At 39.8% G+C, this 27379-nt stretch overlaps 1 protein-coding gene across 1 annotated transcript in view; it reads left to right on the forward strand.

The window, feature by feature from the left end:
- The window catches only part of ric1 (RIC1 homolog, RAB6A GEF complex partner 1), a 57720-nt gene that overhangs the window by 27076 nt on the left and 3265 nt on the right, over positions 1-27379 (forward strand). The window contains exons 3-24 of the mRNA XM_007230601.4: positions 5807-5886; positions 9952-10059; positions 10578-10720; positions 12526-12662; positions 13087-13178; positions 14361-14449; positions 15870-16014; positions 16518-16566; positions 17097-17234; positions 17702-17890; positions 19118-19156; positions 19503-19613; positions 20786-20875; positions 21016-21176; positions 21984-22122; positions 22219-22335; positions 22435-22746; positions 24111-24527; positions 25698-25856; positions 25971-26107; positions 26610-26890; positions 27006-27206. Coding sequence (XP_007230663.3) covers positions 5807-5886; positions 9952-10059; positions 10578-10720; positions 12526-12662; positions 13087-13178; positions 14361-14449; positions 15870-16014; positions 16518-16566; positions 17097-17234; positions 17702-17890; positions 19118-19156; positions 19503-19613; positions 20786-20875; positions 21016-21176; positions 21984-22122; positions 22219-22335; positions 22435-22746; positions 24111-24527; positions 25698-25856; positions 25971-26107; positions 26610-26890; positions 27006-27206 — 3334 coding nt within the window. The remainder of the gene's footprint in view (positions 1-5806; positions 5887-9951; positions 10060-10577; positions 10721-12525; positions 12663-13086; positions 13179-14360; positions 14450-15869; positions 16015-16517; positions 16567-17096; positions 17235-17701; positions 17891-19117; positions 19157-19502; positions 19614-20785; positions 20876-21015; positions 21177-21983; positions 22123-22218; positions 22336-22434; positions 22747-24110; positions 24528-25697; positions 25857-25970; positions 26108-26609; positions 26891-27005; positions 27207-27379) is intronic.

The raw sequence follows: 27379 nt of genomic DNA on the forward strand, positions 1-27379 counted from the left end.
ACTTTTGGGATGAGTTGGGGAATAGTAATCATCCCACATCCTGACCTCCCTCTCATTATCTTGTCGCTGAATGCAATCAAATCATCACAGCAGTGCTCCAAGATCTGAAAGCCCCCAGACTGTAGAAAAAGTTGCTCAAATAAAAGCAGGATCGCTTTTATTTTAGCATCTTTAGGAAGAAATATGCAGTGAATGAGCAGGTCTTAATACTTTTGGCCATACAGTGTATCCCAGACCTGTTTAATATAATCAGCCTGATTTTACTTAATCACTTAACTTTCTGATATAATGTGAGTCTATCAGTTGTCTACATTGTTTTTGGATTTTTTAATGAATAGGACAATAGAAATGCTTCAAAATAATGTTCTAAATTCCAAAAATGTACATTTTCCTTTAATCCTCTCAGAACCTGCATCCATTACAATGGACATAATGTGTTTTTTCTTTGTTTTAAATGTTTTGTTGCACATAACACATAACACATGCACATCAGAATAGACCATAAACCAGCCAATGAACAAGTACCAGAGCCATTAAGGCAGAAACAGCTCATTTGGACTAATTTCATGTGACTAAGAACACTTTAATCATGTTTTAGGTTTTTTTTTACTTTTTAGGGATGGTTTATGAAATAAAGATCATGGAATGTAAAATATTACACACAAGCTTCCAATGCAATGAAAATATAAAATAAATATTTTAGTGAATTGGATTTCGTTGCTTAGTAGTTCTTATAGTAGAATATTAGAGTCTAATTTTCTGTGCATTATATACAGAAAACAACATTCTTATATTTTTTCCATCACTGGAGATAATTCAGGTCTGAAATGGTTAAAATGAAGGATTTCCCCACTGAAAGTACTGGCCTTTGTCCAGAGTAGTGCAGGAAGTGGCTATATTAACACTCACTCAGGAATCAAAACAAATAGTTTATTTGTATTTTTTATTGCGCTCCAAATAAACAGCTTTAAAGCCAATTTGCCCAGCGTTTTTTTTTTTTTTTTCCCCGTTCAGGACTGACCATTGTTGGTTGAAGCACACCGTTATTATCTGTAGACGTGTTTCCACATTTATTCTATTTTGTTTGGCTGTGGCTGTGTCTCATTTTAACAGATGTGCTTTGTTTTTAAATGGAAGCCTCGCGTGATGGAGACTCTGCAGGGCCTGGTTGTTTTGTCTTTGATGGATTTTCCAGACAGAAATTAACTTAACGTCCAGACTTGAAAGGGTTTTAAGTGAAGAATGCCTGTTTAAATGTGTAAGTCAGTGGAAGATGAGGCTTAAGATTAATTTAAGCTCAAAATTAAGGGTGTGATTATACTTGTAATTTGGTTACTTTAATTTGGACAAAGATAAAGAATGATACATTGTTAGATTCTAGTCCCCATTTACTTTGTGGTCATACTGACACATTTGTATTTGAACCAGTTAAAATTTGGGTAAATGGCAAATGCTGCATATACTATATGAAAATAGAGGCCTGCTCAATGCAAGTGTGACCACTGATGTCTTGCGTTTGGAAATTTGTGGTCGGTGGTCTGAGTTTGGTTCTGTAGTTGGCAAGATAGGGCAAGTTATACCCCTTGTTCGCAACATTACTTTGGAGGTCTGGTGAACCAAACTTGGTGTAATAAATAATAACTCCCTGCCCTTGCTATAGTGTACAGTTACTAAATAATGAAATGAAAGCCATATCGCCCCCCCATGTGTTTTAAAATGCAAAAAAAGTCTATGAGAATGTAAATCCAGCCAATACAAATCCACTTGACACCAAGAAAATTAACCATAATCAGTTATTTCTTATTTGGAGGTCAAAAATCATTGTCTTAACCTTTTTGATGGGTAGGCTGGTCCTTCCTTGTCTCCATCACTTATTGATATTTTAGCCAGTTGTCAGTTAGCCGATGTTACAGGATTAAGAGTTAGTGTTCTCATTCAAGTATGTTTAGCTCCGGTGGCATTCTTTTAGCAGCACTTTTAAAAGCTTTACATGTCTATGACGAAGCTTGTTCTAGCCTTCAAATTCTAAAGAAGAGCAAAAGAGGCCCAGAGGTTCCTTCAACAAGACCATACATGCTGAAAAGTATGCGTACGACACACACTTGGAGTGTGTGCACAAGTGTGAGACCTATCACTTTGCTGTCTCTGCATTGTGGTGTCATCTAACACACAAGGATCAGGGTTGGTGGGGGTGTGGGGGGGTTACCTGTGGTCGCTTTAGCTTCTGCGGTAATTCAACCCCATTCCCGTGTCGTTAGCTTTCTGGTTGCCGCGGAAACAGAGCCCGGAGCAGCTCTCAGGTGATTGTCGCTGCCTGTACTCCATGTAGCCAGAGTGTCATTTGCTTTGATATGTGGTGGTTATGGCACGTACATAAGAGCCTGGAACAGCGTGTGTGTGTGTATTCTGAGAATAGGCTCTGGCCCACAAGAGCTGTTTGATAACTAGGGCTGCAGTATTTAGTTGACATAATCGACAATGTCGGGTATTAAAATCTGATAACTCCAAATTTCAGTATCAACTTATCATTAATTCGTAACTGTGCTTGGTACAGAAACAGAATGTAAGGGTTAGTTCAAACTCAAAAGATTACATCTTCTCAATAAATATCAAAACATTTAACAGCTAAACATGGTATTTAAATGAAAATGTACACCTGAAAATGAATTAATGCCAGAGTAGTCAAATAAGGAGCCATATGAACCAAAAAAACACATTCAAGCAATCCCTGATGATGGCAAAGCAACTAGAGCACCACCCACTACCTGAGAACCTATTAATACCCTAGTTAATTAATCCCCAAATAAGAAAAAATATAAACAAATATAAATTAAACAAAGACCTCCCCTCTTGTTTTCATGGACAATAAGATGAATTAAGTGCATCCTTATTTGCTCCCCTGAAAGAACATCCCAAGCCTACTCTCTCGTCTGCCCAGGTGCTGAATCAATGCTCTTCATTTTGTCCTTCATCTAATGAGTGATTCACGGCAGCTTGTTTAGTTGGCTTGTCACAATAATTAAGACATTGACTGATTGTAAAATAAATGTACATGACCTCAATCATTTGTGCTGACCTCAATATTTTCCATTATGTGTTTTTAAACAAGGAGATAGCATATTACAATAAATTACCTAGAATTAAAACAGCCTCATATTAATTTTTGTAGGATGTAGGATATTGTAAAATATTTATTTTGTCATTCTAATGGTGGATCAATTAATTATTTATTTAAAGGGCGTGTTTGCATTATTGTGCTATTATTATTTTATTATATCACTGGAACAAAATGTCTTAAAATGGCTATAATATCCCATTTTTTGGGGGGACAGCATTTGGCATTTTGTCCAAACAAAAATATTAGTTATCATGACAGTTTGTGTTTTTACAGGTTTCCTTTAAAAGCTAGAACTTTAAGTTCTGCAATAACCAAACACACATTTTCCCTTCCCCACTCCTCCCTCCTTCTTTCCTTCTCTTTCTCTCTCTCTCTCTATCTCTCTTTTTCTCTCTCTTTCTCTCTCTTTCTCTTTTTCTCTCTCTCTCTCTCTCTCTCTCTCTCTCTCTCTTTTTCTCTCTCTCTCTCTCTCTCTTTTTCTCTCTCTTTCTCTCTCTCTCTCTCTCTTTTTCTCTCTCTTTCTTTCTCTCTCTTTTTCTCTCTCTTTCTCTCTCTCTCTCCTGATCTCTCTCTATCTCTCTCCTTGTGTCCTTCCAAAAATATGTCCACGTGTTTTAATTCATCTTCCTTTTACCTCATTTTCCACCAACAGATCCTGCCAACTACCCCCCCTCTCTTGCTCTCTCTGCCCCTCTCCTGTACTTTTGTCTTTTTCAGTCTCCTCTCTTTTTTGATTGTTGTACTCTTACTCTTATGTCTTTCTTTTTCTCTTTCTTTTCTCTTCCTCTTGTCTCTAGTCTCTTTCACTCTGAGTGAGTAAGCTTGTCATTTGGCGCTCCTCCACCACTCTGTCCATCTTGAGCGTCTGTTGACATGGCATAGTGGGTAATTACTGTCTCCGCTTCCCGTTTTAACGTTCCTGCTTTTTGTGCTGTTGCCGTGGAGACGGCTGCTCGAAAGTTTTTGCGCCCCAGAGTGTTTTGTCTGGTCTGTCTTTTTTCTTTTCTATCAGTTTTGTTTACGAGTCCAAATCAACACTGAAGATTTTCAGTATCAGCAGCAGCTCTGAGAGAACAGCTGCAGACTAAAGCTTCACCTGTGATTCATCTCAAGACTGTTTACCAACAATCCAGCTGAAAACAGAGCACATAGGGGGCAATGTGCCTTGTGGTTGGGGTTCATTCTTAACAGCTATGTAACAAAAACTCTCATGGTTTCCTTTGGAAGTCTTATAATGCTTTTACAACTAAATTGTTTGGTTTAGAACTTCAAAGTTTTCTGTTTGTTTCAAATCAAAATAGCAGGTGTGAACCACACTCTGGACCATATGGCCAAAATTGGTCAGACCAAAAGGGAATTATAGTTTAATTATAAGTTGAAGCATGCTATTGTCCATTTAAAAATATAAGAAGAAAAAGTTGTGTTGTGTCAAAATCTGACTCCCCTTCTTGCTCCTTTTACAGCAGATTTTGCTGTTGATTCCTGTGGGTGTATCAGTACGTGTATTCTTTACGATCATCCATGGTTTGGTATGCATGAACACATGCAGAATTAAAGGACAGTTAGACAGTCTATAGGAGACTTGTGGAACCAATGAACCTAACCCGGAAAGTGTAGCTGTAGCACTGTTGATATTAGCAACTCGCTACTGACTTAGCCCGTAGTCTGCGCTGAGAAGTTTAGCTCTGACTGGAAGTTGGGACACACGAGCAGAGAGCGCCACAAAATCACCTGTCGCTTTCCAGTGTAAACGCAGTGTATGGAATTCGTACTGTCTTTCTGTCTGTCTCTCTCTCTCACTCTCAGTCCCTCTCTTGCTTTCTTTCGCTTTCTTTCTCTTTTTCGCTCACGCTGCCTGCCTGTCTCTTTCGCTCTCTTTTATTTTTAACAATCTAATTTGGATATTTCTTAAAAGAAGGTAAACACTGTAATGCGTCCAGTAATATTCTTAGGAAAAAATATTTATAGTTTAAACAGTTAAAGTTCTTAATAAAGTCCCACAATTATGTTCACTGTTTGTTTGTTCCAACAAGTTCCAAAAGATTACAACATTCCATCCCAAAAAACAAAACATGATTATAATGAAGTTCCATTGTTATTATAAAGTTAATAAAGGTGAGACTATACAGAATGCCAAGACTTTTTAATGTTTTCAACCAAACGAACCAAAAATGTACTGAACCGTGTGGTTTATACCGAGGTGTGAACTGAACCGTGAATTTTCTGTACCATTAGAGAGACCGAATTTGAACACCTGGAAAGACAACACACTGAATGTGACAACATTCTACAAACTAACCAAGTATACTTGTCAAGTATAGGGAAACCCAGCCCTTGTAGGCTCTGACAACAGAAAATAGTAACGTTCTTTACTAAACTGCAGTGTGAAACCAAAAACTTACAGGACTAAATGTATGCAATGTGACAAACACATGACCTGGAGCGTATTCACACCTGAAAGTACCTAAACCAGGGTTCATCAATCACACTTACTGAACCATGAATGCTTTTAGCCTCAGAGGTGGTCTGGGGTAAAATCAGCTGTGGAAACTGCTGTGGAAACTGGATGTGTGTCCAGCAGTATCAGTGTCTCCTGTTCTGTTATCCAGTGTGTATTGTGCTGCAGTGAGTTGAATGGGTAATCAGTGACCTCCAATCTCACACATCAATAATTTCTCTGTTTTTCAGGCTGCCAACGGATATGTGCTCCTGTTCGACATCATCGGCGGAGGAGACGACAAATATCTGTACGAACCCGTCTACCCAAAGTGAGTGAAATAACTAATTATAGCTTTCTGACTGGAAGCACATATATAGTGTTTCCAATAAACTGTCCAGTTAATGGAGGCTAAGGGTAGTAGGTGTTTCTTAAAAAGTTACCAGTGAGTGGGAGCACAAGGTTATGGGTATTTCTAATAAAGCACAAATGTAGTGAATGTAGTAGGGGTTTCTAATAAAGTGGCCAGTGAATGGAAGCACAAAAGTAGTAGGGGGTTTCTAATAAAGTGGCCAGTGAGTGGAAGCACAAAAGTGGTAGAGGTTTCTAATAAATTGGCCAGTAAGTGGAAGCAGAGGGTAGTTATTAGGGGTTTCTAATAAAGTGGCCAGTAAGTGGAAGCACAAATGTAGTAGGGATTTCTAATAAAGTGGCCAGTAAGTGGAAGCACAAATGTAGTAGGGGTTTCTAATAAAGTGGCCAGTGAATGGAAGCACAAAAGTAGTAGGGGTTTCTAATAAATTGGCCAGTAAGTGGAAGCAGAAGGTAGTTAGTAGAGGTTTCTAATAAAGTGGCCAGTGAGTGGAAGCACTAAAGTAGTAGGGGTTTCTAATAAAGTGGCCAGTGAATTGAAGCACAAAAGTAGTAGGGGGTTTCTAATAAAGTGGCCAGTGAGTGAAAGCACAAATGTAGTAGGGGTTTCTAATAAAGTGGCCAGTGAATGGAAGCACAAAAGTAGTAGGGGGTTTCTAATAAAGTGGCCTGTGAATGGAAGCACAAATGTAGTAGGGGTTTATAATAAAGTGGCCAGTGAGTGGAAGCACAAATGTAGTTGGGGTTTCTAATAAAGTGGCCAGTGAATGGAAGCACATAAGTAGTAGGGGTTTCTAATAAAGTGGCCAATGAGTGAGAGCACAAAAGTGGTAGAGGTTTCTAATAAAGTGCCCAGTGAGTGGAAGCACAGGGTAGTTAGTATGGGTTTCTAATAAAGTGGCCAGTGAGTGGAAGCACAGGGTAGTTAGTATGGGTTTCTAATAAAGTGCACAGTGAGTGGAAGCACAAAAAAGTAGTAGTGGGTTTCTAATAAAGTGGCCAATGAGTGGGAGCACAAATGTAGTAGGGGTTTCTAATAAAGTGGCCAGTGAGTGGTAGCACAAGGTGTCGTCATTGTGAGTTAAGGATTTTGTGTTATTCCACTTTGGCAGGGCAAAGTCCATATAAGAGTCAATACAGCACAAACTCAAACGTCTCTATATGTAAGCGCAATTACGTCACATTTGACAGTGTGTGTGTGTGCGCAAATGTGTGTGCGCTATTACGCAACATGTATTGATTTTGGTGTCATCAGCGACTGTAGTTTATAAACTCTACTACTGACTCAGCAGAGAGAGAGATCGTTGGGCACTGCATTCCACAAATAGGCCTGCAAAAAATATTCACAAAAAAAATTCCAAACGCTGAGGAGGAAGCTGCTTATGCTCCTTTCTGTTTTCCTCAGAAGTTGGAAGTTGGCAATCTGAGCGGACAGCATTCCTGTTTAACATTCAGGTTCAAGAAATAGTTAGCTTAAGACTATACTGCACTGTCTCATGTATGTAATTTCAAAACTGATTTTGGTATTCATATCATATTTATTTTGTAAGTCTGCATTTATCTGCCATAATTATGCTTGTACATGTACATGTATTGTTTAAAGTAAAAGCTTGCTAAATTATCTACTCAGCTGTGAGGAGATAAAACAAACTGGTGAACATGTTCTTTAACAAACTAAGAAAAGCCAAACGTCATGTTCCTGTAACATCTACATCTACACATCTTTCCAAGCAATAAAGCTTCATTTAGTTGTTAGGGCTTTACAGTAATTTAATAATAGTATGAATAAAGCTGATACGATTTTTTAAATTCCTCAGGACCTACTAAAGGCCCACACTGAGCTGGCAACTAGCTAGCTGTATTTTCGTTATTTTGAGTTTTATAACTGAGAATCAAAATAACCTACAAAAAACTGATTTTGGTTATTTTATTTTGTGTTTACACATTTTGGTAAGACAATACTATATAAAAGTGGTAGGCTGTATTATTTTGTTTCTAAACTGAAAGCAGTGGAGAAGGGATAAAATATTGTGTTTAATTATACCAGTGTGCTGGAATGACCATCCCTGTTAAGCCTAATATATTTATTCTAAAAAATGGTCTGGTCGCTTTTTGCGGAAGTTCTTCTGGCCACGTCACACATCTTGACTTCAGAAGGGGAAAGTCAGAGCTCAATCACTCATAATAAAATCAAAGACATGAAGGAGTAAAGCAAGCTCCGAAGCCAAAAAGGAACACGATAGAGTCCGCGCTAATACCAGGATTAATATCAGATTTGCGTTTGAACGGTAGAGAAAGCTCTGTGAAGGATGCTGAGTCTGACTAAGCATGCTCTTTTACTCTCTCTCTCTCTCTCTCTCTCTCTCTCTCTCTTTCTGAACATAATCTGGAATCGGATTCCTCTCCTCTGAAAGGAGACCGCATCACACCCACCCAGTTTAAAATGATTTTTCCGCATGCTCGGTGCAATTACCTACTCTCTCCAGAGAGAAATCCCCAAATCCCAAAACCTACAGACATCAGCTTTAGGAATGAATCATACTTTTAGACTGTATAATTGATGCTGTATTTGTATCAAGTATAATGCATCCTAATTCATGTTTTTTTCTTTTTCTTTTACATTTTTATATGATGAATAACTATTTTGTCATGGTCTTCTCTCTTTATTAATTCAAACTCAGTCGCTAGAGATCTTGACTACAACACTACTAGCAGTGTCTGTGCATCTTGATGTCACAGGAAGTGGCTTTAATACTGTTTACATTAACAATGGAATTTTATAGTGTCGACCATAATTAGGAATTTGGATGGAAGTATAGCATTTTAGAGTGTATCAGTTCTCAGTCAAGGACCATTTCTCCTACACTGGCTCTAAATAAACTAATTAAAAAGAGAGTGTGCATATACAGTCACTCAGCAGACTGTATAGTCATCTTTCAGTTATTGTACTGTTTATAGTCACTAAGACACACATCACCTGCTGCCCCACCACTGCAGTGTGTCGCACTGTACTGTAGTGAATATATGAAGATTTAGTAAGCTAGCATGCTAATCCCACAATTTGCTCTTCTGCTGAGAGGAGGTAATCACAATTGATAACTTAAAACACTTCGCTGCACCAAACACAGCTGCTATATGTAGCTTTAAACTAAAACTGTGTTAATGTACTATAGTGACTATTTATGGAATGACATATTATCTGTGGTACATATATTGTTTAGCTACTGTTTTTACTGGCTAATATTAGCACGCTAACTGCACTAAAACAATGACTTTTTGGTGAGCAGACCTCCAGTCAAGCTACAGTGCCTCTCTCGTTTCGGTAGGAAACATAAACTGCAAATGTCTGGCGTGACCACAGCTTTAAATCTACTCGTTCATCTGCTGAAATTGCTTCCCAGAGAGTACAGAACGTCCCTAAAACACAGCCAAAACACGTCCATGTCTGCCATCTGTGGTAATTGGCGAAAATTTGCTTTTCATACAGGCAGTGTGCGAATGCCATGCTAATTTAAGCTCAGTGTTTTAAGATTTGAAGATTTTGAAGATATTGGTTCATAACACTGGAAACAAATACTGCATCTCATTCTTGCTATTTTTTTTATTTATTTAATTCTCCTTTCCGCCTTAAATTCAGAAGCTACAGGCCACAGTTTTTATAAGCAGGTCAGTTCACTCAGCGGTCAACAAGGCTTTTAATGATGGGAATGACAAGAGGCCCTTGCGTGTTGTGGGAGAGGCACTGGCCCTCATTGCCCCCCCCAAAACCACCACTGGCTGCTTAATACTGGTCCTTAAAATTAAATAAAATAAATTTGCTTTGTCCTCTCATGTTTGCAGCAGTAAGGAGATTCATGCCTAATTTAGGGGCACCAAGGATGTTGTAGCAGAGGCGCTGACCCCTGTTGGCCCCTCAAAACCACCACTGGCTGCTTAATACTGGTAATTTAAATAAAAAAAAAATAATAAAAATTCTCATTTTCTCTCTCTCTTTCTCTCGCTCTCTCATATATGTGTGTATTAGGGGAAGTCCACGGGTCAAGGTGACCCCTGGCTACAAAGAGGAGCAGTGCGCCCCAGCCCTCAGTCTGGAAATGAAGAAGCCAGTCGACCTGGAAGCTCCAATTACCAGGTTCTCTTTCTCTCACACACACAAAAACACATGCATCTCCAGTAACTATTACAGCCCATGCCACAATTTGGCGCCATACATTATAAAACAATGTCGAAAAATAAGTGTTTCTTCTGCTAGCCTTACTATAGGATTTCAGTTATATCAAGCTAAAGGCAATGTATTTGTATTTATACATGTTCTGACTTTATAAAAAATGTATTTTAAAATTTGAAACAACTTGTCAACTTGAGTCCTGAAGCAGCTGCTGTTTGTTTCCGTTTCTAACACCTGACTGAAACCACAAACACGTCCTATGTAGAAGACATAACGAATCATAGCGAAATTGGTTCACAAATTTAACCTTTTTTTGTCACCAAAACTGTTATGCTGCAAACATTGAATACCAATGCCATCCTGTATAGTTACTACTTAGCAACTATGTAGCAACTGCCTTAACTTTTAATCAACTAAACTATCTCTCTCTATCTCTCTGCTTCCTCTCTCTCTCTCTCTCTCTCTCTCTCTCTCTTACTTAGTCTGCAGTCTCTGCAGGAGGATCTGCTGGTGTGCACTGCAGACGGTTACCTGCACATGCTGCACTGGGATGGTGTGAGGAACGGCCGTAGAGCTGTCAACCTGTGCACCATCTCCTTCTCCCTGGACCTGCAGTCATCCCGTGGTAAGAGAAGGGCAAAGGAGAACAAGTGGACAGTAGAGTCTACAGCCCTGCCAAAATTGACTGTGCCGCTTTGTTTCAGAGACGTCATAAAAACATGTTTAAGATTGGGCTACATTATGTATTAAATGCAGTACTGAGGGTGGGTCAGTTTGAGGTACCTTAATGTTAGCCATACTGTTACATTTAAGGTTAGCTCCAGTTTTGGCTTCATTCAAAGTTCTAGTAATTTTCTACTTCAGGGTTAGCTCCGTTGGTAGCGTTAGCTTTGTGATTGTGGCTCTGATGGTAGCTCTAATGCTAGGTCTAGTGACTATTAGCTGTAGTGCTAGTTCTAGTGGCAGCTACAGTTACTGTTTGTTCTAGTGAAATTTCTAAGGATAGTTCTAGTAGCAGGTAGCTCTAGTGTTAGTTTTACTGGCAACAAGCTTTAGTGGGAGTTGTACTGGCAGCTACCTTTAGTGCTAGTTTTAATGGCAACTAGATCCAGTGTTAGTTCTAGTGGGGGTTAGCTTTATTTGCAGCTAATCCTAGTGCTACTTCTAGTGACAGCTACATCTAGTGTTTTTTCTAAGGGGATTTCTAGTGCTAGTTTTAGTGGGAGCTAGCTCTAGTGCTACTTTTAGTGTGAGCTAACTCTAGTGCTAGTTCTAGTGGCAGCTAGCTCTAGTGCTAGTTCTAGTGACAGCTACATCTAGTGTTCGTTCTAGGGGAATTTCTAGTGCTAGTTCTAGTGGCAACAAGCGTTAGTGCTAGTTTAGTGGCAGCTAGCTCGAGTGCTGGTTCTAGTGGCAGCTAGCTCCAGTGCTGGTTCTAGTGGCAGCTAGCTCCAGTGCTGGTTCTAGTGGCAGCTAGCTCTAGTGCTAGTTCTAGTGGGAGCTAGCTTTAGTGGCAGCTAGATTTAGTGCTAGTTCTAGTGGCATCTAGCTCTAGTTCTAGTTAAAATTACATTTTGTGTTTTTTCTAGGGGAATTTCTAGTGCTAGTTCTATTGGTAGCTAGCTCTAATGCTACCTTTAGTGCTAGTTCAAGTACCAACTAGCTCTAGTACTAGTTTTAGTGCCAACTAGCTCAAGTGCTAGTTATAGTGCCAACTAGCTCAAGTGCTAGTTCTACTGCCAACTAGCTCTAGTGCTAGTTCTAGTGCCAACTAGCTCTAGTGTTAGTTCTAGTACCAACTAGCTCTAGTGCTAGTTCTAGTGCCACCTAGCTCTAGTGCTGAATCTAGTGGCAACTAGCTCTAGTGCTACTTCTTGTGATAGCTACATCTAGTGTTTGTTCTAGTGGAATTTCTAGTGCTAGTTCTTGTGGCAGCTATATCTAGTGCTACCTTTAGTGCTAGGTTAAGTGCATACTAGATCTAGTACTCATTCAAGTGCCAGCTAGCTCTAGTGCTAGTTCTTGCAGCAGCTAGGTCTAGTGCTGGATTTGTGCCAGCTAGTTCTAGTGTTAGATTTGCGGCAGCTTGCTTTAATGCTACTTCTTAACACAGTTTGTTCTAGTGCTAGTTCTTGCAGCAGCTAGGTCTAGTGCTAGATTTGTGGCAGCTTGCTCTAGTGCTAGTATTTGCGGCAGCTAATATAACTGAAAGTATGTCATGCAATAAGCACCATGCTAATTGGGATTGGGATGGGATATAAGCTTCCATTACTGGTTAGCGTAATTTATTAGCTTCATAGCTTCTGTGTAAAATCGCAGGAGCATCCTTTAGAGAATTAGACTTTTGAATGAGATTTGCTTTCGTTAAACTGGAGTAGCGTCAGCTGTGTAGTAATAATCAGTGTGATCACACTTGTATCTTTCTATTAGGTGGTCCGTGTTTGGACCTTAACGGGGTCCACGTCAGAGACATGGAGTACTGTTCGACTCTGGACGGCTTTGCTGTTGTTTTTGACGATGGGAGACTCGGCTTTATGACGCCTACTGCCAGCAGGTTCTCCACAGAGGTGAGCGATGTGGACACTTATGTTTACAGACTTATTTCAGGAGTGGTTCATATCAGACCCTTTAAAGTTCACAAGAATTCTGACACTCCTTTTAGTGTTTTCCCACTTAATTGAACCTGCTTTTTAGATACATTAAAATGCTCCTTATAACTTCAGTACAGAGGAGTAGGGGGCTAAACTGCTCAACAGGGCAGGAGTGTGTCAACTTTTTGTTTTTTTGTGACCAGTGTGAAATGGGGAAAAATGGTGTGTTGCATTTAGAATGTCTGTGTATACGTGTCACTTACGTTCTTCATACGTGCAAAAGTAGGTTTCCTTATGGTCTGTTTACATTTTGAGGGTATGTGTGTGTAACTGCATCTTTGTGTGAGGAGGGAAATGTGTGTACATATAGACATGTGAAATTGTGTGTGTGTGTGCGCAGCATTTGCAGGGTGTCTGGGCAGCAGATGTGACTGACGGCACATGCGTGGCGGTCAATAACAAATACAGACTGATGGCCTTTGGCTGTGCGAGGTAGGAGTTTGTGTTTCCACTGACTGTGGACTCTCACTCTCTTTCCAACTTTTTTTTACCTGTTTTCTCTCTTACTTGCTCTATCTATTTCTCTCTTGTGTTCTCTCTCAATCTCTCTCTTTGTCTTTCTTTTGCTCTCTCACTATTAAAGAAGCAGCAAAACATTTCATGATTGATCACTGAACCCAAATTCAGTTGATCTGCCAAGATCTGCCAAGTGGAATCTGACGTCGGTTTCTGTAGCTTACAGTAGAACACCCAGGCTTATGTTGCTTACAAACACAAGACTTAAGGACACCATGCTGTATAATAAAGCGCTAAAGTGAGAACACCTGAAAAGCTGACAGGTGGAAACTTATTTATGTATCTAGATTATTTATTTTTTATCTATTAGGAAAATATGATTTATATATCAAATAAGTTCATTGATTAGCTTCTCCTGATTAGTCATCAAGAAGGGAGATTCTTATCAGCAAGACATGATGTATAGATCCAGTCTACTCCAAGTAGAATATGGATGGAGCAAGCATGTGATGTGCTGGTATGAATGGATCAGACACAGTAGTGCTGCTGGACTATAGGATAATGCTAATGCTGCTTCAACGGTGCTAGCCAGGGTTAGAAGCAGGCTACAGACCAATAATTCTTACCTAAGAATGCCCGAATTGCTAGCGCTTAGTGGGTAATGCTAATGCTGCAGAAGAACTAAACTGAAACTCCTTTATAATGCTGCACTTTAGCAAAGTGCCTTTACTGCTCCTTAATACCTATTTGGTAAAGTTCGTATATAAGGTGCACTGACTATTTTGGGGAAAATTGAAGTATTTTAAGTGTGCCTTACAGTCTGAAAAATACAGTACATGGTAGAGCACCTAGACAGGAGTATCTAATAAAGTGGACAGGGAGTGAACCCAGTATTTAAAAACTCCAGCAGCACTGCTGTGTCTGACCCACTCGTACCAGCACAACACACACTAACACATCACCACCCAATTAATAGCTGCTCTGATCTTATCTTATTGTACTGAACAGCGATATCGGGACATGCATATGATACGTCGCTAGATGTGAGAGATTTTTTGAGAGATGAGATTAGCCTAGCATCTCCTGGTATAAACTGAAATAGAACACCAGTTACCAAACATTTTTTTGTTTATTGTTTACCCCTTTTGTGTGTTTTAGTGGATCTGTGTTGGTGTACATGATTGACAACACTACAGGATCAATGCAGCTTTCCCACAAATTGGAATTAACCCCTAAACACTACCCAGGTAGGTTTTATACACACACACACACACACACACACACACACACACAAAGCAGACCATCTTTAAATCAGCATAATGTTATTTTATACTGTGTTTCCTTTGCTTATCATGATTCTTATCATAGTTCTTAATAAGAACCATTTAATGTTTTAAAGAAGACTTTTAGTAATAGAAGTCATTACCACCCACAGTGGACAGTGCAGTATGTGGTAATGATCATGACTGGCAGGATCTGGCCAATAACCTATAATAGGTCTATACTACACTGACATGCCAAAAGTCTTGGGACAGCAGTATGTAAATCGGTCATAAAGCAAATGCATTAAAACATTAGCTTCTATGAGACGGACATGGCAAAAGTCAGTACAGTACTAGTTCCTGTTTTAATGACTTTTGGCATTTAAGCACAATTACACTATAATACAGATGAAAAGGAACTGGCTGGTATTTGCTCAGCGTCGCTCCCTCCTAAGCCTCCTACACACACACACATGCACACACCACACAGTTTACACACTGAATCCAAGGGCTTCTTACCACGCTAAGAGAACATATAGATATTTACAGTCAGCCCACAAAACCAACAGCATTTAGAGTTCCAAAAGCACCTTAGCTCAAACTTCCCTCTTAAATGGTAAAGCGGGTATCACTCTAAGCACTTTCTCGACCAGGTAACATCCTAGCCTCCTCATAAATAATATCGCTTTAGCTCTATTTCTGTTCTGAGAGTGCTGAGATGTTTGTATAAGCTGGTAACTGAAGGCTCTGCGTCTGCACTGTGTCTGTAATGCTGGAACTCGTGTTAAGAAATGCTGCCCCCTAGAGGATGTTCTGTGTTATGCTTTGCCTCTCTAAGAAGGTTTTTGGGGACTTTCTGAGTTTCAGAAAGTAAAATTTTAGGGGCAGCACCAGCAATATCTTAAAAAAACAACAAAAAAAACAAAAGAAAAACAGGTTTGCTGAGGTTGTTTTTATTTTTTGTTCAGAAGTATGACTAATGCCTAGAAGGCTTTGGATTGAAGTGGTTATGATTAAATAGTACTACAATTAAAATCTACACTCTACGAGCAAAATCTCATGTAAACTGTTGTTTCCAAAGGGTTCCACTATTGTTTCAGGTCAAAGAACCAAGCCTTCTGTTGTTTACAGTGAGGTTTTAAATGGCATTTGTGTAGTGGTTTTATCATCTATTGTTGGACAGACAAAAAATGAAATATCTTGGTTCATACTGCCTGCAAAGAGCACAGTACCACTCGAGGAATGCTATATAGTTATGAATAAATTACTTATTATAATAAGTGTGACTTCTGCTTTCTTACATTGCTGATGATCTTGTTTCTTTCCTCTTCCTGTGGCTCCCTCTCACATGCTCTTTTGATCTATTTTTTTTGGGTCTCTCTCTCTCTCTCTTTTTCTCTCTCAGATATCTGGAATAAAACAGGTCCTGTGAAAATGATTCGGTGGTCTCCGGACTGCAGCGTTGTGATGGTCACGTGGGAGTGTGGTGGCCTCTCTCTATGGAGTGTATTTGGAGCTCATCTCATCTGCACACTCGGAGAGGACTTCGCGTAAGTCCTCACACACTCTCAAACCCCCCACCTCCACAACACACACACACACTAACACAAACACACACTCACTCACCCAGACACACACACAACTCATACAGACACACACAGAGAAAGCAGTTTTGCAGGCGAAGTAAAGAGTCTTTTTCATGTACGAAAAACGGCCAGATTTTAACAGGACGCAGATCCTTAAAAAGTCTTAAATTCATGTCCCAAATGTCTTAAAAATGCATTTTGAAGTTTTCAATTCAGATATACAAGTAACTTTACTAATATTATGAGCACTGACACTGAAGTAGTATTAGCATTAGCCGCTAACTGCTAGTTCCCTGTTTAGAGGTAAGCATTATCCGCCTGTAGCCTGGAAAACGCCGGATGGACTTAGTGCTGGGGAAATTTGGGAATCTAAGCTTATTGTAAATACATGCAAATAAACTGTTTCAGGAGAGAAAGCTGTGTAGATTAACATCCAGCGCTCGTTTGACTTCTCATCCTCCCTTCAGGTATCGATCAGACGGCACTAAGAAGGATCCACTAAAGATCAGCTCTATGGTGAGACCTCTTATCCATTAAACACAGTATAGACTGTACAGTGACTATTGATTCTTACAGTACATTTGCTAGGAATTAGTATCATTGTGTCCCATGACTTCTGGCATGTCCTCTGGAGCTAACAAGTGCCGCACTGACCTGTGGGTATGTGTGTGGGGTTGCCTGCTTTAAATGCGGATGCAGTTGCTGCCAGAGTCTCTTCTATGTTCAAACAGACAGTTCGAGCCAGATGCTGCTGGTCACAATCATTACCACCCACTGCACTACTGACCACTGTGGGTGGTAATGCCCTCCTTGATATATTCCCAGTGCACATGTGATACATTGCAGTAATGAAATGTTAAATGCCCACACAACCTAAGAAATGCCACATATATTTAGTTTCATAAGTAAATAGTTTTGAAAAGGTGTGTAATGAGTAAATACTCTGATCTATTTAACACATGTAAGATACATGTAAAATATGTAAAATACACACATGTAAAATATGATTTATTTGAGGAATGTGACTCTCCTGTGTGTGTTTTCAGAGCTGGGGGGCGGAGGGCTACCACCTGTGGGTGATTAGCAGCTCAGAGGGCGGAGTCGACGAATCGACAGAGTTACGGCAGGCCTCCATCCTTCAGTTTCAGTTCATTAAGAGCGCTCTCACAGTCAACCCCTGCACGGTGAGACACACACACACACACACACACACACACACACACAGATACAATCTTTTATAGAACAACTAAGGCACACATAAGACATCAACTTTTATTGGCCATTTTATTAGAAACACTACTAGATGTGCTATCACTCGCTGGTCACTTTATTAGAAACACCTACTAACTGTGCTTTCCACGGTAATAATAGTTTTGATTTTTATTTTATTTCGTTTTCACTTTTTCTCCTCCAATTCAGTTAGTTTTAGTCTTTTTTTTTCTAGTGTTTTTTTATTCGTTTTTTATTTATTTATTTTTGTTAGTGCTTAGTTTTAGTTTTTTCATATTTTGGGTTATTTGTGAGGTGAAGGATTCAAAAAGGTGTTTTGTATCAAAACTCAACAAAAGAAACCCTTAAAAAAAAATAAGTTTCTCACCTATTGAAATGATGTGTGTTGTCTCTCTCTCTCTCTCTCTCTCTCTCTGTGTAGAGTAATCAGGAGCAGGTGTTGCTGCACGGTGAGGACCGCTTGTTTCTGACCTGTGGTGATGCGGCTCAGGTTCACAGTCCCGTGGAGCCGCTCCGGGACAGCAGCCCCATGCACCGCCCACACACCACACCCCCTCTCTCTCAGGGTCTCAGCACTTTACTGGGCCACAAGCACTGGCACGTGGTTCAGGTGAATATACACACACACACTCACACACATCTTGATAACATCTGTTTTGATGCCTTCAGGTTAGGATTGGGAATAATGCTTTAAACCTAGATCAGGTTTCTAGACTTAAATCACTGACCCCAGCTGCAGATGATCAGCAAATGTGTAGTGTCTGATGTGTGCATTTTTGTTTGTTTAAAACGGTAGATGCTAGGCTAATGCTGCTAACAAACACTGGACTTTAAGACTGTCATCCATCTTAAACACACACTCAAAACGTTTGTCTCTTAAAACACATCCAAATCTTATTTTCAGCCAAATGGAGGTGGTTTTGGAAGTGTAAAACTTTGAACCCAAACATAAACTTTTTATAGAGCTAAATGGTGGAGGAACTGAATCAGCCTTTACTTCAGTACAGTGGCACACACTACTTGCATCAGCGCAAACACTGCTCTTCAGTTTAAAACTGAAGTAGTACTACAAATCAAGAGAAATCAGGTTGTGATGACCTCTGAAATATAATCAAGAGTAAGATGGATGATCACAGACCATCAATCCAAGCTGAACTGCTTACATTTTTGCACCAGGAGTGGAATAAAGTTATCCAAAAGCAGTGTGTAAGACTGGTGGAGGAGGACATGATTAAAACCAGGGTTATTCCACCAAATATTGATTTCTGAACTTAAAACTTTGTTTTTCTGTTTGCATTATTTAAGGTCTGTGGTCATTTTCTGCAAATAAATGCTCTAAATGACAATATTTGTATTTGTAATTTGCTAGAAATGTTGTGCGTAGTTTACAGAATTAAAACAACAATGTTTATTTTACATAAACATGCATTTATAAATACCAAAATCAGAGAAACTGATTCAGATGCTCAATTTGGATCAAGTGGTCTCAATTTTTTGCAGAGCTGTATTTATTTAAAAACATATATAAAAACATGTAAATTATTGGTCCCAAATAATGTTTGGGGTGAAAATGTGATCTGAACTATCTGAATCTGACCAGACTATCAACTGTATGGCGCTCGTTTGAGCTAAGCAGCTCTGCAGGTGCAGTAAATGCTGGTATATTTACCAGCTAATTACAGCAACTATTAACTAAATTAATCTTGGATGCTTCTTTATAATAAACACAGGACCTTTTTCCTGTTTTAATGCATTTTGACACATTCAGCACCTGATTTGGACCTTGATCGTTTTATTAAAATAACATGAATTAATACTTGATTCTCTTTATTTTCAGATTCACAGCACATATCTAGAGAGCAACTGGCCTATACGAGTAAGTGTGTGTGTTTATTGCCTTGCTTGTCTATCTATATTTTTATACTATATGTAGTGTATCGTCACTGTCCATTGAAAACACGTATCTCCAAAACAGCAATGTTGCAGGAAAGAGAAAAATCCTCAAATTTCATTGATTTATTTCAAGTAATTTGGGAAATTAAAAATTTCTATTGGTCTATTCATTAATAAATTTTGACACGAGAGAGAGAGAGGTGCTGTGTTAAAATTGAGTAATAAACTAAAAACCTGCAAACATGGAGATACTTGTTTTTATTAGAAATCGATGCTATGTAGTGCCATCAGATAATATGGAGAAAAAAAATGTGTGTGTGTTTGTGTAGTTTGCAGCCATAGACTCAGCAGGGCAGTGTTTGGCGGTGGCTGGAAGACGCGGTTTTGCACACTACTCCTTATTCACCAGGAAATGGAAACTGTTTGGGAACATCACCCAGGTAACCCAACACACAATCATATTTTATTTTGCACCATATACATTTGTAATTTATAAGGTCTTAATTGATATGCTTATTTAATTTAACACTATGTATATGTTTTCATTATATACTGAATCCTGTATTTGTAAAGCATTAATTAATGCATCATAAGTAGTACCTTATAAAGATTGTCATAAGCTTGTATAATACCTAATTTGTACTAACATCAACATACAAAACACACTGTGAGGAAAAAAAATAGATTTTTTAAAAAATGTTTTATAAGTTATATCTGTTCATAAGAAAAGTGTACATACTAATGTGAGGCATTATGAAACACATTTTATGAAGGGACGTACTTGCACTATAAAGTGTATTTTTACCGCTTGTACTTTTCCACATCACCTTACAACTACTAACTTAAAGGTATTTTTTTGAGATTTTAAGTGATTGAGTAAAATAAATGGTTTTCAAAATTGTAATCAAATATGAATCTGTAAATAAAAAAGTATGACGTGCAAAAGTGTTCATCCCTCTTTACTCTGAACCCCCTAAATAAAATCCAGTGCAGTCAATTGCCTTCAGAAGTAACCAAGAGGCCCATGGTCACACTGCAAATCCACAGCTCAGGAGGGAGAATCTATAGTTCCATAGGACAACTATAAGTCGTGGACTCCACAAATCTGGCCTTTATGGAAGAGTGGCAAGAAGAAAACAATTGCTGAAAGAAAGACATAAGAAGTGCTGCTTGCAGGTTGCCTCAAGCCATGTAGGGAACACAGCAAATGTGTTAGAACGGCCCAGTCAAGTCATGACCAAAATTACATTGAGCATTTGTGGCAAAACATGAAAACTGCTAAGCTTGAGCTGTTTAATAAAGAAGCATGGGCAAAAATATCAGTCTCTAGATGAACAAAACTGGTAGAGACAAACCTCAAACGACTTTAATTGCAGCTTTAATTGTAGTGAAAGGTGACTCTACTAAATTTTAATATAGGGGGACTGAATACTTTGGCAAGCCACTGTAACATGTTATATATGTCAGTATAAATCCTTTGCAATTATTATACAAGCTTATTGTGTATGCAATATATTTTGTTATATATACTTTTATAATGTATTATAAATGCAGAAATACTTTTATTTTTACATTTATAAATATTCGTTGTGTAATTTCTTTTTGCTTTCAGGAGCAGAGTATGACTGTGACAGGAGGGCTTGCCTGGTGGAATGACTTTGTCGTTGTTGCCTGTTACAATTTTATTGACCAGCAGGAGGAGGTACGATGTGGTGATTTATTGTTTATTTTTAGCTTGTTGTTGCATTTTATGCTGATTGAAGTATTGAGGGGTGTCTACAGAAGTGTCTGCTGTTGTGATCATGTGTTGCTGGTTTATTGACTGAGTGATCCTGTTTGTAGTTGAGGTTGTATCACCGCTCCTGTAACCTGGACAACGCGTTCGCCAGCATCACAAAGCTGCACGCCGAAACTCTGCTGCTAAACGTGTTCAAGAACATGGTGATTCTGTTCCGCACTGACTGCTCCATCTGCCTCTACAGTATTGAGAAGAAGCAGGACAGGTAACACATGAGAACATATTTCCATTATTGATGATTCCATCATCAACATTAAACACAAACCTAAGACATAGGGTGTAAGATCTTGTCATTAGTTTTATGTTACATTACGATTTTGGAAAGAACTTAAGTGTAACATGAATAAAACTAGTGCTGAAGTAGTTTCTAGGTTTTTTTGCAACATTGCAACCACTTAGCAACAATCCAGTTCATCATATTAAACCCAGAGCAGAAGTTTAGCTACCACAAATGAACTAGGACTTAGATCCCGAGCCCATGCACCTTCTGTCCAAGCCCAACACAGACCATCCCATAAACTGTCATGAGCCTGAGCCTGATTTAAACATGATATTTTTTTTAAGAAGAGCGTTAAAACTGACCTTTTAACTACAATTCTGTGCCTGTACATCCTTATTTTTGTCCCAAAAAGTTTACAATGTCTTGCCATGTCCATAGCCCCACATACTTAATAGAAAATTAAAATACATACAAAATTTCAGACTTGTATGGCTATTCATTTTAGCCATGCAAAAAGCTGTGGCAAAGGACTGTGCGCTGTGCGCTGGCCAGTGTGGCAAGACTATAATTTGTTTTATTTTTTTAAACTATCACAGTATGCAAAGAATCTAAACTCTAATCTGAACCACTTGGAATAGCATATCTACCATCAGCCAGTATATGTTAGCAAGCGGCTTAAATTACCTTAAACTGGAACTGCCTTCAACCACCTGGCAACTAAACAATGTCTAAATAAAAAAATATAACAGACTGTCTCCCTTCCTCTCTGTTTTTTTCTCTCTCTCTCTGCAGTCCTAATCCTTTTGCGAGTGTGGAGCTGTTGCAGGAAGTCTCCATGTCCCGTTATATTCCTCACCCCGGCCTGGTTGTGTCGGTCACTCTGACCTCAGTCCGCACCGAGACGGGCATCTCCCTCAAAGCCCCACAACAGGTGCACAAATCAGCACTAGCACTCCAAACACACACACACACACACTCTTTTATTTATTCATTTTTTTGGCAATACATTTTTACCTTTTCCTCTTAGGCCTGTACAGCAGAGAGTATCCTACTAAATCTGGCCGGTCAGCTCATCATGCTACAGAGAGACCGCTCTGGCCCGCAGGTACGAGAGAAGGATGCGGTGCCCAATCAGAAGAAGCTGGTGAGTCCTCTTCCACCCAAAACCTACAGTATGACCATGCCCCGCACCACAAGGATGATAGAAAGACGATCGTTTTGTTTGTGTTTATTTCCTCCACAGCTGCCGTTCTGCCCCCCTGTGGTTCTGGCTCAGTGCGTAGAGAACGTGTGGACCACGTGTCGCACCAACCGCAAAAAGCGCCACCTGGTGGAGGCACTGTGGCTGTCTTGTGGAGAAGCTGGGATGAAGGTGTGGCTGCCCCTGTTTCCTCGAGATCACCGCAAGCCCCACTCTTTCCTGTCCCGCCGGATCATGCTGCCCTTCCTCCTTAACATCTACCCGCTGGCCGTGCTGTTTGAGGATGCCCTTGTTCTGGGCGCCACGAATGAGACTCTGCTCTATGACAACCTCGGGGCACATTCTTCTTCAGAGGTGAGTTCTGACCTGGCTGATTGGTTGGAGAGCCAGGGTTTCACTGGTTCTTTGATGTGGCCGAATTCAGCGCCCCAGTCATCTGGTTAGCTGACCTACTGCCCAGCATGCTGTCCAGCCAGTACACTCCCTCACCCAACTCCACTCCATTTTAAGCTTTTTCAGCTTGTTCATCACTCGCTGTTTCATACGAATATATCCTGCCCGAGATAAATCCTCCTCTTCAATTTGATGTTAATATTAATAGACAGTATTACTTTAAATTTGACAATGTTTTAATAAAAAAATGGAATCAATCTCTTCTGTTTTGAGATATTTTTTGGAATAATTTTACAGAGGGAAATGTATTGCCATTAAATCTGTTTATTATTATTTTTGGTGTGTATATACAGCTCTGAAAAAAATTAGACCACTTCAAAATGATGAGTTTCTATGATTTTACTATTTATAGGTATATATTTGAGTAAAATTAACATTGTGGGTTTATTCTATTAACTACGACTAACAACATTTCTCCCAAATTCCAAATAAAAATATTGTCATTTAGAGCATTGTTTGCAAAAATGAGAAATGGTCAACAAAATGAAAAAGATGCTTTCAGACTTATCCTGATGATATTTAATCACAGCTTTTAAGCCTCATATAAGATTATCCTGGAAGAAAACTTGCTTCCTTCTGCTCTGGCAATGTTCCTCAACTCTCCCCAATGCTCAATTCCACACAGCTACATCAATTAATGTGTGGATGAAGGACCACCAGATCATGGTCAAGTGTCATGGCCAGCCCAATCTCAAGACCTGAACCTCATTAAAAACCTCTGAAATGTAATCAAGAGGAAGATAGATGGTCACAAGCCATCAAAAATATTTTATGCACCAGGAGCAGCATAAGGTCATTAAATAGCAGTGTGAAAGACTGGTGGAGAAGCATGGTGAGACACAGGAAAGCTGTAATTAAAAATCTGGGGTATTCTACGAATGATTAATTGATTCTGAATTTTTCCTTTGACCAATTCTCATTTTCTACAGATAAATGCTTTAAATATTTTTATTTGGAATCAGGATCAGTTCCAGAAAACAAAATGAGATGATCATTGGTCTGAACCTGGCTTATACATACTGTCTGTTAAAATATATCAGTTTGAATGTCTAATCAGGTCTTATATTGTGTTCACCGGCTTCGGATATTTCTGCATGTCTAGCTTGCCAATTTAGAATCATAACATAAACAGTTAGCCGCTGTTGCATGGCAGAAGGTACTTCTACAGATTGACAAAACACAATTAAAATGGGATTAAAATAGGATTAGTTGTGCAGTTCTAATTTTAACCTTTTTACCATGTTTTCTCTTCTTCCTCATCCCAGGAGCCATTGGAGTCAATGTTCCCATTCTGCACGGTGGAGCGCACCTCTCAGATCTACCTCCACCACCTGCTGCGGCAGCTGCTGGTGCGTAACCTGGGCGAGCAGGCGCTGATGCTAGCGCAGTCCTGCTCCTCACTGCCGTACTTCTCCCACGTTCTGGAGCTGATGGTGCATGTGGTGCTGGAGGAGGAGGCCACGTCCCGAGAGCCCATCCCTGATCCGCTGCTGCCCACCGTGGCCAAGTTCATCACAGAGTTCCCACTGTTCCTGCGCACAATTGTGCACTGCGCCCGCAAGACCGAGTTTGCCCTGTGGAACTACCTGTTCGCTGCTGTTGGTAACCCCAAAGACCTCTTTGAGGAATGCCTAATGGCCCAGGACCTGGACACAGCCGCATCTTATCTCATCATACTGCAGGTGATGAAGAGAAGGGTTCACTCTGAGGCCAAAGAGTGTGACAAATCTAGAGCACCCCCTTGCACTTCCTGTAGTGTTTTACAGACATAATGAATTGAAATAATTATGTATGAATATTGTTTTAAAATAACGGTATAGATCAAATGAACGTTATAGCGCATAATAGATCACCCTCTGTGCTTCCTGTAGAGTCTTACAGTCTATTAGATCTAGGGAAAGGTATCACCACTGATTTCCCAGTTCGATTCGATTCCAAATCGATTCATTTAGGGAAATTTCAATTTCGATAAAATGTAGAATTAAAAAAATTTGAAAAGATTTTATGGGAAATGTAATTATACAAGGATCACTTAAACTTCCTTTATTAAAATATTAGTGTTTATATTATAAATACTTAACACAATTTACATTTTTTTTATACCATTTAATGTAATTAATTGTAGCACCGTGCTGCACATCTCTATACAGGTTTGGAATGGCCACAACATTTTTCCAGAACATTAATAAGGCTTCGGAAGCCATTGTTTTCAACAACACTGTATGGACGTATAAACTGATATTTTAGTTACATAAAACAAAAACATAATGTGCTTCATAAATTTCTTATTTATCTGCCAATATAAGTGTGAATTTTACTCATACCTACTAGTTCAGATGTGATGTAATAAGCGTAGTGATGATAAAAACACAACAAGCAAAATATATACTGGTAAGTTAGAAAATTCAAAGGAAAAAACAGCCGTCTCCCCCCGTTATAAGAGACTCTTTCTCGGCCCGGTAATCGCATTCATCCCTGGGGACAAAATAATCTGAATTAGTAACAACACTTCGTAGAGAACACGATCATAATTCCACTATTTATACATTAAATCACTCAGTTATAGGTTAATCTACAATTTTTCAGGCTAACAGTTAAACCTTTTATACGACCGCCTGATGCTCCTACCGCACCGGCGGGTGTTAGTTTAGCGTGCTGGCTGCGTTCGGGAAGCTGGGGCTTGGAAATCCGGCTAAACCGCTAATCTAAGAGTAGCTTCAGTCGGTCAGGTGTTATTTTAAATCAAGTACAAGCAAAAACAACACTGGAAAACATCTTAAAACAGTGTTAAAAGTACTAGTTTGATACATGTTTGATAAATGTTAATTTTGTATATGTTTATCTTGTCTCAGAACATGGAGGTTCCTGCCGTAAGCCGGCAGCACGCCACCCTGCTCTTCAACACGGCTCTCGAGCAGGGCAAGTGGGACCTCTGCCGTCACATGATCCGCTTCCTAAAGGCCATTGGCTCAGGGGAAAGCGAGACCCCACCTAGCACACCTACCACTCAGGTAAGCTTCTGTAATGCTTCAGTTAAAGCTGTTGATGGTAATCTCTGGTAAAATCTGGTTTAGTGTTGATGTTTGCTGCATCTCTGATGGTGATATTCTCTGTGCTGGGTTTAGGAGCCGAGCTCTACAGGAGGGTTCGAGTTTTTCCGGAACCGAAGCATCAGTCTGTCTCAGTCTGCAGACAGCGTTTCAGCGGGCAAATTCAACCTGCAGAAAACATTCAGCATGCCCACAGGACCCTCTGCTAAAGGGTAACTCACACACACTCACTCACACTCGCTTTCTTTTAGTTAACTCTTTGAACTAGGGCGGTGCAGACATTTCGTCTCTCACTGTCTTTAATAAACTCCTGAAGACAGAGCTCTTCAAAGATCACTTACTCTCCTAACACCTCTAACTAACTACCTTCTACTACCAGATCAGGAGAATCTCTCACTATCTTTAATAAACTCCTGAAGACAGAGCTCTTCAAAGAGCACTCACTCTCCTAACACCTCTAACACACTAACTACTTCTAACCTCATTTCCTTCTTCCCCTCCTTCACTCCTCTATCTCATTATTTCCCTTTTACCTCCTTTAGGCCCTATCTGAAGATGTTTTTTACCTTTAACGTCTATTACTTTTGTACTTCATTATTATAAGTCGCTTTGGACAAAAGCGTCTGCCAAATGTAATGTAATGTAAACAAAGTGTATGTATTAGATTGTAAAGTATGTGTTTGTGTGTGTGTGTGTGTGTGTGTGTGCATACAGGAAGGACAGTGAGAGTGCTGAGAACATGTACATAGATATGATGCTGTGGCGTCATGCACGGCGGTTGCTGGAGCAGGTGCGTCTGAGGGACCTTGGCTGTTTCGCCGCTCAGCTGGGCTTCGAGCTGATCGGCTGGCTGTGCCGGGAGCGCACTCGCGTCGCCCGTGTCGAAGACTTTGTAACCGCCCTCAAACGGCTGCACGAGGACTTCCTGTGGCCATTTCCAGTCATTCCTGCCAGTTCCATTAGCTCACCGTTCAAAAACGGTCGCTGCCGCACAGGTGAGTTAATCTGATCCGAGATTATCTGGTGTGAATAAATTGGTGAATGATAAAGTGAAAGTTCAGTGTACATTCCTACACCTCTCTCTCTCTCTCTCTCTCTCTCTTTCTGCAGTGTTGAGCACCCGCCTGTTAAAGTCTCAGTCCGCTGACAGTCTGTTGAACAGTGATATGGACACAGCGCCCCCTCAGGTCACCAGAACCAATCACAACTGGCTGGATGGTTTGGGGGCGACGCCAAAGGAAATGGACTCCGCCTCCTCACACGGAGCTCCACAAACCCAGGAGGCCTTCCTCTCTCCTCTGATAAACAAAAGTGAGACAGCAGAACTGATCTTGCTCTTCTATTATTTTGAAATTATAAATATAGAACCTTCTGTTTTCTTTCCTCAGAATGCCCCCTTTTTTGTGGTGCTGCTAATGAAATTAACAGGGTAAACCTGCAGTGAAGAATATTGGTTGTCAAATTTTGTGAAACTGACACACATT

This window comes from Astyanax mexicanus, chromosome 17 (genome assembly GCF_023375975.1).
Source record: "Astyanax mexicanus isolate ESR-SI-001 chromosome 17, AstMex3_surface, whole genome shotgun sequence".
Lineage (NCBI taxonomy): Eukaryota > Metazoa > Chordata > Actinopteri > Characiformes > Acestrorhamphidae > Astyanax > Astyanax mexicanus.